The sequence below is a fragment of the Schistocerca serialis genome, chromosome 6 (assembly GCF_023864345.2).
Source record: "Schistocerca serialis cubense isolate TAMUIC-IGC-003099 chromosome 6, iqSchSeri2.2, whole genome shotgun sequence".
NCBI lineage: Eukaryota > Metazoa > Arthropoda > Insecta > Orthoptera > Acrididae > Schistocerca > Schistocerca serialis.
The window spans coordinates 333394500-333410962 of record NC_064643.1 but is presented as its reverse complement, the minus strand read 5'-3'; the positions used below and the strand labels follow the sequence as shown (position 1 = coordinate 333410962).

Below are 16463 nucleotides of genomic sequence, written 5' to 3'. Positions count from 1 at the left end.
AGGTAAAGAAATAACGAAAGTATTTCTATCTGAACTAAGGAGTCTATTATGGAAACTAACAGAAGAGAAAGAGAAAAGGGTTATGATATCTGCTGATTTTAACACAAACAGAACAAATGAAGCCAATGAATCAGCACAATTTATTGATCTGTTTCAAGTTAAACTTCACAGAATTCACCATTCTGACAAATTATATATTTAGTGTTACAAGAAAATTCTCTATTGATTTGGTGATTTCTGGTAGTTCTGCATTGTGTTTTGACCTACCAAAAATAAGTGAACAAGGTAATACAAAACATGCATCAGACAATACTATGATTAAAAAAATAATAAACTTGTTCCACTGAGATCTTGAAGTAATAATGTGGCCAGTGGATAATTTTATAACAAATTCTAAAAAAATATGTCAGATTTCGTGGGAGTTTTTGCATGAAAAGTTTCTCCCAAAATAGACAACTATTGGTATAAAGTGTCAAGTGATATAAGAAGACAGTTACACAATGAACTGAAAAGGAACACAAATCTAGATTTTATAAATTAAGTAAAATGGTACAAAACCTTATTTACAAGGGTGGCAATGGCAGTGAAAGAAATGGTACACATAAACTCATTCTCAAACAAACAAATAAATCAAAGGCAGTATGATCAGTTATACAGTATGAACTTGAGTGTCATATCTGGTAGTCCGCAAATCTCCAAAATTAAGTTACGTGACAAATCCATAGTAAATTCTTCAGAAACATAAGAATATTTCAACAAGGTTTTTTTTATAAATTTATCAAAATCAGATGTTTATGTAAATTGGTCCCCAGGTAATGTCCAACCCTTCAGTTTCAATCAGGGTAACAGGGCAGCTCTAGCTAAATTTGGAGCATTACAGCTAAAGACGTAAAAACAGTAGTATTATCCTTAACAAACAAAAATTCATTTGGATGAAATGGAATACCCACTACAGTAATTAAAACAGTATCTAGCATAATATCAGGACCCATAACAGTTATAAATAATCAGTCACTTGAAGAAGGGTGCTTATTAGATGTTCTAGAGTATAAAGTAATAAAGCCATCATTCAAGAAGGGTTCTACTGATCAGTAAGTCTTCTCCTAGCCTGAGGAATTTCCTGTGGCCTCACTGAGGCTTTTGACTATGTAAGATGCTGCATAAATTAGACAGATAAGGAATAAAAGCTTTTAAGTGGTTCAATAATATTTCACTGAGAGAATACAAAGAGTAGTGGTAATGTCAGGCACATAGAATTAATTTTCATACTGGAACATTACTTCGCATGGATCCCCTCAAGGTTCCCTTTTAGGTGAAATTCTGTTTTTATTTTATGTACATAATACCAGCTGCATTTCAGTTCATGCAGTGTGTTCTGTATAGGGATGATAATCAGCTGTCTATTTGCATCGATGGTCCACGGAAAACTAGCAAACCACGAGTTCTACCGTCCAGTTGTACACATTTTGTACAACAGTACACCAGTGACTTTAGCAGTTGCTTCAGTAGCCATGCTTGTACTCCATCTGCACTCTGTTAGGGTCACCATGGCACTGTGTCACTGCCCTACAGAACCTGTGTGGGTAGCAGCTGTATCCTTATACGCGGAAAAGAATGGTAGCTCAAAAACTAACACGGTCACTGTGCTGATAGTTTATCTATGTCACGCACCAGTCAGCCAAATGTGAGCAGTTGTCTTCCTTCATTTTGTACATAAGTGACTTAAGGCATACTTAGCATGTGGTAGTCATCCCCATGTATAAAAATTAAGACAATCAAATTATTAATTACAGACTCATCAACTCCTTCCTATATTTTCAAGATATGGCCAGAAATAATATAGTGCCTCATTTTTCACGGTATGAGCTATTATCTGTCCTTTAGTTCAGCTTTCATAAAGCATCTTCTTAAAAAAACTATATATAGACTCACAAATGAAGTCCTAGAAAAGCAAAGCAGCAAATTTTTTCTTGTAGATGTATTAAGTGATCATGCTAAGGCCTTTAAAAATATGGCTATAAAATTCTATTTTAGAAACTAAAAAAATTGTGGTATTAATGATATCTATCCCTTTTGCATAAACTGAGATATTTTCATAACAGGAGGCATAGGAACACATTTAAAAACTAGACCACAGATACTGCATCCACCAAGAACAGTGACTTATGCAAACAGACTTGTCAGATCGAACAACCAGCAGTGTTACACTGGCTTATACGAGGGCAGTGCTCCAGGCAGGAGACACATCCCCTACCTCCAAATAAGGTCACATGGTCTTCAGGGTGCCTAAGTAGGTCCGCATAGTGATGAATGAGCAATTTCGTGTGTTTGCTCGTTCGATGTTACTTCGCTATGCTCCAGCTGCAGCACCGTACATGAATCTCGTGTTTTCTGCGGACTCACTATGGTTTACTGTGTTGGCCTAATTCTTATTTGCTTCTTACTGATGATCGCACATGGACCATGTATTGGACTTGTACTTGTGCCTGTGTTCAGAAACACAGCTTTATATTACATTACAATAAAAGCTATAAAAATAAACACAGAAAGGAGGAGATATTAATGGGGTGTCTTGCAATGTGTGTTCATCCTCATTCTTGACCATCATGTGACCATTAACATAATAAGACTGTTCAAAACTGTAATGTCTGCCAAAGACACCAAAATACTAGTCAAGGATCCAAAGTCAACAATGCCAGGTAATCCCAGATTATAGCTAAAAAACCCTTACAATTGGTCAAAAACAAACAGTTTCAGTTTTAATCACACAAAGACTAATATTATCCAATTCTGAACAAATAAAATGACCTAATGACACCCATAATGTAGCCCAATGTTGTTGTCCAGGTGTATGTTTATTCTACTGGGTCAGAAGAAGGATTTGGCTAAAAGCTAGTAACATTCTTAGGCTTGTTTATGTGCCTGTTGACAACTGAACTATACAGTGTTTTGTTACTTTTACTCCTTGCATTATTTATGTTCCCACTACGACTTTCCACTTCCAAATACCTGTTACTGTTTGACAACTGGGTATGTTCACTGTAAAAAGCCTTTGGTCTGATGAGAGACAAGCACCCACAACCACTTGAAAATGATGTAAGGCCATATTGTAATAAATGTACAGTCAATGGCGAATATGAAGGCATTTAGAAAATATAGATAACTGTTGATGTACACTCCTGGAAATGGAAAAAAGAACACATTGACACCGGTGTGTCAGACCCACCATACTTGCTCCGGACACTGCGAGAGGGCTGTACAAGCAATGATCACACGCACGGCACAGCGGACACACCAGGAACCGCGGTGTTGGCCGTCGAATGGCGCTAGCTGCGCAGCATTTGTGCACCGCCGCCGTCAGTGTCAGCCAGTTTGCCGTGGCATACGGAGCTCCATCGCAGTCTTTAACACTGGTAGCATGCCGCGACAGCGTGGACGTCAACCGTATGTGCAGTTGACGGACTTTGAGTGAGGGCGTATAGTGGGCATGCGGGAGGCCGGGTGGACGTACCGCCGAATTGCTCAACACGTGGGGCGTGAGGTCTCAACAGTACATCGATGTTGTCGCCAGTGGTCGGCGGAAGGTGCACGTGCCCGTCGACCTGGGACCGGACCGCAGCGACGCACGGATGCACGCCAAGACCGTAGGATCCTACGCAGTGCCGTAGGGGACCGCACCGCCACTTCCCAGCAAATTAGGGACACTGTTGCTCCGGGGGTATCGGCGAGGACCATTCGCAACCGTCTCCATGAAGCTGGGCTACGGTCCCGCACACCGTTAGGCCGTCTTCCGCTCACGCCCCAACATCGTGCAGCCCGCCTCCAGTGGTGTCGCGACAGGCGTGAATGGAGGGACGAATGGAGACGTGTCGTCTTCAGCAATGAGAGTCGCTTCTGCCTTGGTGCCAATGATGGTCGTATGCGTGTTTGGCGCCGTGCAGCTGAGCGCCACAATCAGGACTGCATACGACCGAGGCACACAGGGCCAACACCCGGCATCATGGTGTGGGGAGCGATCTCCTACACTGGCCGTACACCACTGGTGATCGTCGAGGGGACACTGAATAGTGCACGGTACATCCAAACCGTCATCGAACCCATCGTTCTATCATTCCTAGATCGGCAGGGGAACTTGCTGTTCCAACAGGACAATGCACGTCCGCATGTATCCCGTGCCACCCAACGTGCTCTAGAAGGTGTAAGTCAACTACCCTGGCCAGCAAGATCTCCGGATCTGTCCCCCATTGAGCATGTTTGGGACTGGATGAAGCGTCGTCTCACGCGGTCTGCACGTCCAGCACGAACGCTGGTCCAACTGAGGCGCCAGATGGAAATGGCATGGCAAGCCGTTCCACAGGACTACATCCAGCATCTCTACGATCGTCTCCATGGGAGAATAGCAGCCTGCATTGCTGCGAAAGGTGGATATACACTGTACTAGTGCCGACATTGTGCATGCTCTGTTGCCTGTGTCTATGTGCCTGTGGTTCTGTCAGTGTGATCATGTGATGTATCTGACCCCAGGAATGTGTCAATAAAGTTTCCTCTTCCTGGGACAATGAATTCACGGTGTTCTTATTTCAATTTCCAGGAGTGTATAACATACACTAGTGTGGTCATATGGATATTAAACTAACAACATGAGATAGACAACAGCTATGTAATATAAATGAAGCAGCAGTTCCTTTTTTTCCAGAATAACAGTATTCCTCTTAATTTTATTATGTTTAATTTACATTGAGTGGACATACAGTTTACAGCATTTTAATGACAATTAATAATTTGCATAGTTTCTAAATGCAGTTTGATTTTACTGATGTATACAATGATATTGATTTCATTCTCCTGGCGGCTCTTCGTTATAATAGGCTTTAAGGGAAACACTAAATAAATGAAAGAATGAACCCAACAGCAATTTACTCATTATCTGAGCTTCCATACATGCAATGACTATGTCTATTGCATGCCACAGAGTCACATGTGAGACATTTCATTGATGTACTGAAAGATCAATGTAGCTTATGGTTCTAGAAAATATGAAGTCATGAAGCTACAAAGGACACTTTCATTTCTGAACATATTTTCAAGTAGAATATGAATTATTCCTGCCACTTATTCCCTACTTAACACATTGCAGGAAATATTAATTACCTGTGGGCTGTCAAATAGTGCTCGGCGAGGACCTTTGCTGTTAAAAAATGAGGTAAGAGGAGGCTGCCGAAAGTAACGCAGGGGCGAATTCTTACTGAGACGTTTGCTTGGTGATCCACGTCCTATTCCAAATTTCCGTGGACTCTTGCTAACCTTCTGGGAGAGTGATATAGAATCACTTTCAACCTAAAATTAATCACAAATCAACTGAGTATATCATTATATGAAAATATAAGACACAGACACAAGAAACAGACTTATAATACCTCATTGCCATTGCAGTTAATAACCTCCAAAGACTGAAATTTTAGCAAACTGAAGTTTATAAAAATTGATTTACCTGATACACTTTTTAATGCGCCTGATGGAGCCATATCAGTGAGAACCCTCCAAGTGACTTTAAGTTTTTGACTGAGAACCAAGTTTGTGCTTAGCACAAGCCATTCTACACCCTCTCATTTCTGTCAAAGCACTAGCTCTGCAGCACTATGGGGAAGTACATATGGATTTAAAAATTATGGGTGAAAGGTACTGGAATGCTGCAGCTATTCGTTTGGCCATAAAGCACTGACAGATGGGTCAGTTTGTATACTGTTTCCCGCAAGAGGTGGTGATCGAGAGCTGAGTCCCAGTCAAATACATAGTTTCAGCATCAGGTGTACCTGAATTTATTTGTAAATTTTATTAAGATCTGGATAAGGGAAGATTTACCACAATTCTACTATAATAGTCATGGGTGAGAGTCAGATGAGATGAGATGAAATGAAATGTAGGCAACCAATGCTCTTTGGGAATTTACTTTTTGTTTAGCAGTTACTTTCTGGTGTTCTCTTCTATTACATATTGAGAGATTTCCTCAGGAATTATTGGTCAGCTTACAACAACTATCATCATTACTGTAAGGGGACAGTAACAAATAAATACTGGACCACTCTAAAACCCAGAACCAAATGATTAAAACAAGAAACAGTACTACGTCATGTGCAGAAGTTAGATGTATATCAACTGTTCTAGAAATTTCTTGAAAGACAACATTACATCTACCAAGACTGTTCCCTTTCATAAAATAGTGTTTATTAAACCACTATTAGACTGTTTTAGCAATACATGCATATTCAAGGGGACAAGTCGATGTTTGGCTGTCATGTGGTACATATGCACGGTTTTTCTATCTGAAGATATCTATATAGCTGAAATTGACCAATAGTTGTTAGAGCAAACTCTCTATTTACAATCAGAAACAATAGTCTTTGAGAAATTTAAAAGGACTATGGTGCTTCAAAAAGAGATTACAAGATTAATATCAAATAAAGCAAAGCAACACTAACAGAATGCAATCGAATCCAGAGAAGACAATGGTGAGGGAATTAGATCAGGAAATGAGACACTAAATGGAGTAGGTATGTTTGCTTTTCAGATAGCAAAACAACTTACGATAGCTGAATAGAGACAAAATAAAATGCAGACTGGGCTATAGTATGAAAAGTGTTTCTGAATAAATAGAAGAATTTGTTAACATCAAATATAAATTTAAATGCTAGGAAGTCTTTTCTGAAGGTATTTTTCTGGAGTGCCGCCTTGCACAGTATGAAACCTGAATGATGAACAGTTCGGGCAAGAAGAGAATAAAAGCTTTAGGCATGTGGTGCTACAGAACGATGCTAAAGATTATATGGGTAGATCACATAACTAATGGAAAAATACTGAATCAAACTGAGAGAAAAGAAATTTATTGAAAGAAAAGAATTTTTTGACTAAAAAAAGGAATCGGTTGATAGAACACATTCTGTGGAATCAAGGAATTGTCAGTTTTTACAAGAGAGTGAGTGAGTGAGAGAGGGGTGTGTGTGTGTGTGTGTGTGTGTGTGTGTGTGTGTGTGTGTGTGTGTGTGTGTGTGTGCGCGCGCGCGCGCGCGCATGCGTACAAACATGCCCCTGTGGAGTGGCAGGGGATTATAGAGCAAGGCCAAGCCTCGAATGCAGTAAGCAGGTACAAGAGGATGTAGGCTGCAGTAGTCATGCAAAAATGAAGAGGCTTGCATAGGATAGATTGGTGCAGAGACCTGGATCAAACCAGTTTTCACGCTAAAAAACACAACAACAACAGTGTGGTACTAAACCCCAAAATATTACCTGTATCCAGAATATTCAACTGGCCACCAAAGTCCACAGTGTATGAAACAAAAACCTTGCGGATCACCTACTTTCACATATCTAACTGTTCACTGCTGAAAAATTCTGTTATGCAGGTAATACTTCATGACAGTTGTTCTTTGACAGGTATGATACATTACTTCTTATATATAAATAAAAATTACTCACAGAAATTGTGAACAGTATTTTAAAACCACAACACTGAAGTACATTTTGCAATCAGTATCATTTTTCTTCATTGTTCCATAAAAACTTATGTTCTACAAGATCACACCTCAAATCATAATTTTTGTCAAATGACTTACCGTGTCTGGAAGAAGTGATACAGATAAATGTAAATCAATCTTGCCACGAAACTGTGTTGATGTTACTACATTTACTGGACTGCTTTTTGTTGCTGCAGTCTGTGTGCCCTTTCGAGCTTTCTTTGATTGGTGAGGATATGGAGTGGATGATGTCTTTGGACCCTTCACAGATACTGTTGTCTCACTGACACTGGCCTCCACGTGTTCTTTCCTTCTCTTTAAATTCTGCTGCTGAGTGGACCCTGTCTGCATCTTGCCATGATGGGCTGCCTGCAACAGATATAATGTTTGAGTATGCTACACTAAAAAGTAATATAATCTTTAGCCTTGAACATCACACCACATGTTTTAGGCTAAATACATAAAATTAAGTTGTGACTTTCAGGTAGAAGTAACTGCTACAAAATGCGGATGCTCAAATCACAGCTTCTTCAACAACTGTCCACTCAAAAATACAGGTACTGTCTGAATGACAAGGTCCACAGTTGAACATCTGTCACACAATCAATTTGCAAGCTGCAAGAGGACTCACAAGATCACCCACCTTGTTGGCAAAGAGTCATATTGCTTTTAAACTGATTGTAGGGTGAACAAATTCAAAAAAATTAAAATCTGTCCCTTGTCATTCCAATTACAATGTTGATAAGCTACAGAAATACCTTGATTTCTATAGTGTTTGTAACCAAGGCGAACAAACAGTACAAGTAGCAAGTAACAACTGTATGTTTATTGAGTTTAATAAACAGAGTATAAGAACAAAGTTTCTTGGATTTGAGTTTGCGCTACTTGGTTCAGCTTGCATGTAAATCTCTGACATTGCACTGGAATGTTCTCACATAGACAAAGTCCATGAAGCTAGAGTCGGCGGTGAGCAGTAACTTGCGTGAAGACAATGATCTCCAGTTGGACATGATTGGCAGTGACCAGCATGTTGCATGATGATAGACAAAAGTCCGCGAGGCTGTGGCTGTCAGTGAGTGGCAGGATGCTCGAGGGTGGGTGAAGTCTGAGAGGCAACGATGCATTTGGCGATGGTTTGGCTGTTTGGATGCTGGAGTGAGATATTCCTCATTCAGCACAGCAATGCAAATTCTGATTCATGGGCAGCTAGGTGTGGCCAGCGTAAGCCTGCAGGATGAAAGGATTGTACAGCAACCAACCTAAATAACCAACCTGTGGAAGGATACTGGCATGGGGTACTGCAGGCACGTGATTCTCAGAAGTGAGGTAGTGTCATGATGATAGCACTGTTTGCAGACATGCTTACGCCTCTAGCAGCAAGCTATGGCTCTGTGGCAGTTGCTCAAAGTTTGGCTGAAAAAGCGGGATGGAGTTCCAGCATCCTGTGGTGCACAACTGTATGATTGATGGCTATGTTTCTGGCAGTAGCCAGCAGACACAGCATCCCTCAGCCCCAAGGGGAGACGATGTGGCGTCCGAAGGGAGGAGGCGGCCCTTGGTTGGTGCACAGTCCACGGATCGGGTACTTGTGAAGGTAGAGGCCTGGGCCCTGGGAGTGTTCATCAAAGGCGGTTGGCTCTGATGCCCCAGTGACTGATGGGTCTGGCTCACAGATGTGTAGTGTTGTCATCTGGAAAGGCTGACCTGGTTGCCAAGGGCAGTGATGGAAATGTGGTGTCATTGTCACAGAAGGTCAATCTGGCCACCAAAGGTGGCGATGGAGGCAGGACCTGGCATTGTCTGGGTGTGAATCGAGGTTTCAAGGAGTTCATAACCACCGCCCCAGGAAAGTCTAGCTGTTAGCCCATGTAGAGTTGCAGATGAGGAACAGCTGAAGCCCTATGTAACACAAAACGACCCTGTGGCCACACGTGGTACCATGGCATGGAAAACAGCAAAGTGTGCCCTGACTTGGCATATGGAAATTAAAGTTTGAAGGAAGGTAGGTAGCCCCGTGCCATGAATGTGGCTCTTAGGCTGCAGAGCACTGCTGAAGTACCTTCACCCTATCAGCATCAGAGGTCCCTGAGAAATGTTCAGTGGCGGGAGTCTAGGAGCACTGAAAGCGCCACATAAAATGCATCCTGAAGGGAGTCATGGAAGAGTGGTGAAGGCTCCAGAGATGTTGGCAGAGTGTCGGGTTAGTACAGCAGTGGTGGCAGGGATGGTGGCAGCAGTGCCAGTACCTGTGGCAGAGGTGTGTTTATAAATGTTAAATGTGAACAGGGGGTCAGTAAGCAGTGTGAAGGATGCTGCTGATTGTGGATTGTGTAGACGAGTACTGAGAATTTGAACAGTAGGACGAATGGGCATTGAGGAAGACACTACAGAATGTTTATAGTGCACAGGAGCACAAAAAATGTTGTAATAGGCACTGAGTTGGTCCCATAAGTGGACAGAGTAGCAAGTTCTGCACCGAGGTTACAGAACTGAAGAGTGCAAAGGATATAAACACCAGAGTAAGCAAGGTGAAACACTCATTATTGAGCAGCGTCTTGAGTTGCACAGGCCTCAAAGTATTATTCCAACAGTGTGAGGAAGGCAGGCCTTGGCTCAAACTCTTCACTGAATTCCTGAAGTAACAGTGGCTGTGTCATTGACATCTGTGGGAAGGTAGTGCCTGGGCAGGTTAACTTCTATAAGAAAAGCTTGGAGTAATGTTGCAGCTGCTGTAAGCAAACCAGGAGCTGCACTAAGACATCTGAGGGCTGTGATGCCATACTCATCTGTGTGATTAGTGGCTGTGTCACAGGCAATAGCAGGGAACACAGCAGTTTCCCAATTACAAAAAGCCATTCAAAACCGAACAAATTATGGTTCATCATAGAAAACTGCTCTGGTAAATTACATGAAATTTTTTCAGTTTAACTGAATCTAGTCATCATTTAAATTAGTGTACAGTGTTTTTTGAAGACAACAGTTAAAGAATGAAGATTGAATAAAATAATAGTCTTTCTCTCACACTTTTAGTTAATAATTTAGGAGCTATGCGGTTCTTCTCTCTGGTATTCTGTAATAATATTCCAAGTCATCAAAAATGAAATTGATGAATTTCTATAAGTAATGCATCATTTGCTTGCTTTTATTTTTAATCATAATATAAGAACCAGTTTCTATTTTTCCACGATGAATTTCCTATTTTCTTTAATTGTTTCCGTCTCAGACATTCCCTCCATATTTCTGAGTGCATAATTAGCAACAAAACCACCAGTAATAACTGAAATCCATGGAGGCAACCACCAAGTGACCTATATGTGATAGAAAACACATTTCTGCAGTATTTATGCAGATAGTATGCTGCTTATGATGCAACAGTTAAGAAGCATAAATAAAATAAATGTACCTTCTGTGCCAACTTGCTGATATATTGTCTGCAGTTTCTGTATCAGGTTCTTTGGTCAAAATTTTTTTAACAGTTTTCCTGAAGTTTCGTCAGCATGAGTGGCTGTCATTGTCGAAGGTTCACCCTCCATTTCTGGTGATGAACTTGAGTCAGAGATTATATGTGCCTGTCACATCTGAAGGTTTTTCCCTGGTCATTACCACTGTGGTTGGCAATGTTGCGATGTGAATATCATACCTCTGACACTAACCAGCTCAGTACTACGCAGGGTACTGGTTAACGGGTTGTTGCACTATCCCAGCAAGCCTCACGACCAGTTCTGATCCTTGGGCTGCCAGAAACTCCACTATATCCTATCAACTGCACGAATAATTTTACACTTAGCTGCTGCACTAACAACTCTGGGACAATGATGTAGCGGATAGTTAAACTTAGCCAGTAATTTTCATCAGACTCTGGCTAAGGCACAAATATACAGTATATGATGAATATGTTTTTAAAATATTAGCCTTACATTTCCATATATTTGGTCAATAAAGATGAAGAACAACATTTCTTCTAATTCATGAGTAATTCAGTTAGGTTCAACGTAATGAGGAGCTAATAATGATGTCCTTATATGTGCATTTTCTGCATCTGTATATTAGTGTTGTTATACTACTTCATGCTGGATTCATTGTGTTCCAACCCCCCACATCTAGTGATGTCACTGTCAATGGGCTGTTAAATCCTAATCATCCTTCTTTTCTTCTAAGAAATGTGTGTCTTGTGTAAAGCTGATGACTATGCAAGATTACTTGATTGCAGAAAGACCAAAGCAGTTAACATCTCACAATAAGCTGAAATGCGAATTCTGTCATCAGATGGTCTTCAAAAGTAATGAACACCTAGGAATGTTGCCACTATTCAACTAGTCAGCTTCAAAGGTGAGTGATAAAGTAATCAAATATTAGTAGTGCCAAAAAGCCACTAAAACTCAGCTCTGCCCAGGGACGAATGAATCTCGTCATGTTTCACACAATATTTCAAATGCTACACTCTAAATCATAATTTTCCACACAATCTTCAAATACAGAACTCTTTACAGCAATTGCAAAAATAGTAGAGCTAACATGGGATTCAGTATTTTGAAATTTTTAACAGCTTTGAAATCAGCATGACATTGCCATACATGGGAACATAGCTAGGCTTATCAGTGAAAACATCAAGATAAGTAGAACACAGATTTTTATATTTAATAGACAGCCAACCACTGACACAGAAGTAAATTGCTCAATGGATGGTATTATTTACAATTACAGATTTTTTTGCAACATCAGAGTTATATGTGGAAAAGTGTTACTAGATTTTTTAAAAAAAGTAAGCAATTACTAGTAAGAACAGACAGAATTTCAACATGGTACGGAAGCTGACAGCCAACTTTTAATTCAAATGTTGTACTATGATATCTACAAAAATAATCAATTTTCGAAAATATTCAGTAATTGGATACATAAAAAAATCTTGTTACCATATGGTGGCATGAGAAAATGCACCCAAAAATATTGAAATTTGCAAGGTTTCGAAGTCAGTGGCTCCTTCTTCTGACGGGATGGTTGAAGGGGAAGGAAGAAGGGTGAAGAAAAATGACTGACGAGGTTTAGGAAATGAGGAGAGTTTGGAGAAGTCACCCGGAATTTCAGGTCAGGGGAGACTTACTGGATGGATGAGAAGGAAACATTGATTGTTGGGGAATGCACCAGATGAAATTTGAAAACCTGAGAGCTTAAAAGTGGATGAGAGGGTAATACAAAAGAAAGAGATTAGTGACGAAACATCATGCAGGAGTTAATAAGAGTGGAAAGCTAAGTGCATTGTATGTGATAGAGGAGGGGAGCAAGGAAAAATATACAGATGAGAAAATAAAATACATAGAAAACTAAAAGGGAATATGGAAAGGAATGGTTACTCAGAAGAAATGCTGAGAGCAAAGAAAATCCTATCACATATTACATTCGATCCTTTCGAAAATGTGCTTTTGCACTATCAAAACTAAGGTCCTACACTCTGTCTCTCAAAACCTGCTTGTCACTGGGAGTTATCTCCAAAGGCCTAACATTGGAAGTCCCTGTTTCTGGATTTAATCCTTATTTACACCAATCCCTTTTACAACTTCACTTACCTGGCTAACCTGTGACCTATATGCCTCACCTGCCAATTTTCACTCCACCAGACTTCTATCCTCCTACAAAATCCTGCAGTTCCCTTGGATGGTATCATCCACCTGGTCAACTTCAAACTGCAACAACATGCCAAACTTCACCTCAAAAATCTGTCCCACCTTCTCCTGAACTACCTCAACAATGGTATTTCCCTTCTTGTCCCTCTCCAGCTCCCTAAACAGCCACACCATCAACCACCACTGCTCTCCTACAAAGCGATCTATCAAAAGACACAGTCACAACAGTACGGTATCCTCAACCTCTCATCTAAGGCACTCTCCCCTCCTGAATTATCTACATTATACAAGCGTCTCACTTTCAGCCCTAAACCTACATTTAATTATGTTGCTTTGATGAAGGACCTACTTCCCTTCATACGCAATGTCAACTGGAAATATCACTCAGCAACCCAATCCCAAAACCTTTGCAACAGCAATCCCTAAACCTTTCCAACAGCAAACCTGACACTGAACCCTGCCTTGAACCCATTATTCCAATTGGATCCACCACAACCTCAAAATCATGCCTTACAAGCCTTCCAAGAATTCTGAACATCCAGCACTGCTTCACAATCCTTCCTTAGGTCCCTACAATACGACCGTAACTTGTTCTCTGCTGAACTCCAGGCTCTTCATTTCCTAAAAACTGATGAGTCCATCATTATCCTCCAAGCGGGCAAGGGATCTACTAATGTGGAACTTAACTGACAGGACTATTTAAGCAAGAGTCTATGCCATCTGTCCGACACCTCTATGTACAGCATCTGGCCATCAAGATCCCATCCATTTAACAAAAACTGACCTACAGTCCCTCCTTAAAAACTCAGTTCCTCACAAGGATTAATACCTCAATCCACAGAACTTCTTATCCCACCCTTTCTCCTAAGATCCACAAATACAATCACCCTCGTTTCCCATAGTTGCTAGATTCAAAGCACCCATCAAACATATACGTGCCTTAGCTGATCAACACCTCCAACCTACAGTATAATGACTTCCCTCCTACATTAAAGACACCAACCATTTTCTAGAGCATCTGAAATCTGTGCCTGTTCCCTTCCTACTACACACCTTCCTTGTCACCACTTCTGCCTCCCTCTACACCAACAACCTCTGTGTACACGGTCTGTCTAGTGCTGAACATTTGCTCAAGCAGCTCCCACCTGACCCCAGACTTATGACACCTCGTCCTTCCTGTTCTTCATTAGTTACTTTTTTCTTGCTAACAACAACTAATTTACCTTTGAGGGGCAGACATACAAACAGTTCAGAGACAGTGCCATACAAAACAAGGATGACTCCTCCCAAAGCCAAACTTTTCATGGCTTGCTTGAAGGGTGCTTTCATGGGATCCACAAGGCTTCAACCCCTCCTTTGGGTTAAGTACGTTGGTGATACCTTTGCCATATGGACTCATGGTGAGGCTAACCAGTTAAAATTCTTAGAATCTCTAAAGACATTCTGCCAGTTAAATTTCACATGGTCCTATTCCAAACCTCTGCTACTTTTTTTTATGTTGACCTCATCCTCACCGAGTGTCAGCTACACACTTCTGTTCACTTTAAACTTACTAACAAACAACAGTACTTACATTCTGACAGTCGCCATCCTTTCCATGTCAAAGTTCCCTCGCATATATGACTCAGTAGAGGTAGCATTTTGTATTGGAAAAGGTAGAGTAACTTTGATTTTCAGGTATGTTCTATGTATTACCCCTCTTGTGAAAAATGTAACTTTTAGACCTTCTCCCCACTCTGTGTTAGCAGGCCGAAGTGGCCGTGCGGTTAAAGGCGCTGCAGCCTGGAACCGCAAGACCGCTACGTTCGCAGGTTCGAATCCTGCCTCGGGCATGGATGTTTGTGATGTCCTTAGGTTAGTTAGGTTTAACTAGTTCTAAGTTCTAGGGGACTAATGACCTCAGCAGTTGAGTCCCATAGTGCTCAGAGCCATTTGAACCATTTTTGAACCACTCTGTGTTATCTGCCATTTTCAAAAAATCACCATGCAGTGACTCTTTTTACATATTCTCCGCAATAAATTGCTTCCACTGTATTCTATGATAAAATGTGCCATTATCAATTTAAAAAGGCATTAAATTTATTGTAAGTTTCATATATGATAGGTTGGAAAATTTGGAAGAGCTACTGAGATATAAGCCAGTGAAAACCTGCAAAAATCTCAAGCAATCGTGAAAAGTCAGATATGTCAGTGGTTTCACCTTAATAACTTTCATTCAGTGCAATTTTTGCACAATACATAATAACCAGTGTCATACAGAATTTATTTTCCCTGAAGATTCATAGAAAATATCTGTACTTACTTCATACACATGTCGAGAAATATTACATTAACAATTTTAGTGAAAGTGAACTCGAAACTGAAAATACCATCCTCAGTCAAAATAGTATTCCTGAATGTAATATCTTTATGCCATCACATATGCAATACATACATATAGTTCAGGAGAGTCACGTAATTTCAGGAGAGTAAGTATTTTTGAGAAAGAAAAACACAAGTTTTATACACTTTCACATGTACTTATATTTCAACAAAATTGAGTTTGAAAATAGATCTTAAATTTTATTTTAGTAATATATACAAAATTTTATGTTAAAAATTCATCAATTTCAGTTGAGTTGGCTCAGATGTGGTTCATGTGTACAATTCATCAGTTAGACCAATAGGCTTCACTATATAACTTGTCTTCTACATTGTCAAATTCCACCTCTGATGCATTATTCCATGGTTCGAATCCATGACAAACACATACAATGTAGCATTGAGGCCTCAAGTCATTTGCTGCAGTGCCTGTGAAGCTGGTACACTATGTGATCAAAAGCATCGGGACACCTGGCTGACAATGACTTACAAGTTCATGACGCCCTCCATCGGTAATGTTGGAATTCAATATGGTCTTGGCCCACCCTTAAGCCTTGATGACAGCTTCCACTCTCACAGCCATACGTTCAATCAGTAGTTGGAAGGTTTCTTGGGGAATGGCAACCCATTCTTCACAGAGTGCTGCACTGAGGGGAGGTATTGATGTCAGTTGGTGAGGCCTGGCACAAAGTCGGCATTCCAAAACATCCCAAAGGTGTTCTATGGGATTCAGGCCAGTCCATTACAGGGATGTTATTGTAGTGTAACCACTCTGCCACAGGTTGTGAATTATGAATAGGTGCTCAATCGAGTTGAATAGGGGTGCAAGCCCCCTCCATGAAAAACATGACCAAACCATAATGCCACCACCTCTGAACTTTACTGTTGGCAATACACACATTGGCAGATGACGTTCATCGGGCATTCGCCATACCCACACCATGCCATTGGATCACCACATTGTGTACCA

General features: G+C 40.7%; 1 protein-coding gene across 2 annotated transcripts in view; it reads right to left on the bottom strand.

The window, feature by feature from the left end:
- The window catches only part of LOC126484577 (fanconi-associated nuclease 1-like), a 139678-nt gene that overhangs the window by 95278 nt on the left and 27937 nt on the right, over nt 1-16463 (bottom strand). For both annotated transcript variants that reach the window (XM_050108138.1, XM_050108139.1), the window contains exons 2-3: nt 7611-7880; nt 5152-5337 (exon numbers count right to left, since the gene is read on the bottom strand). In XM_050108138.1, the coding sequence (XP_049964095.1) occupies nt 5152-5337; nt 7611-7880 (456 nt within the window). The remainder of the gene's footprint in view (nt 1-5151; nt 5338-7610; nt 7881-16463) is intronic.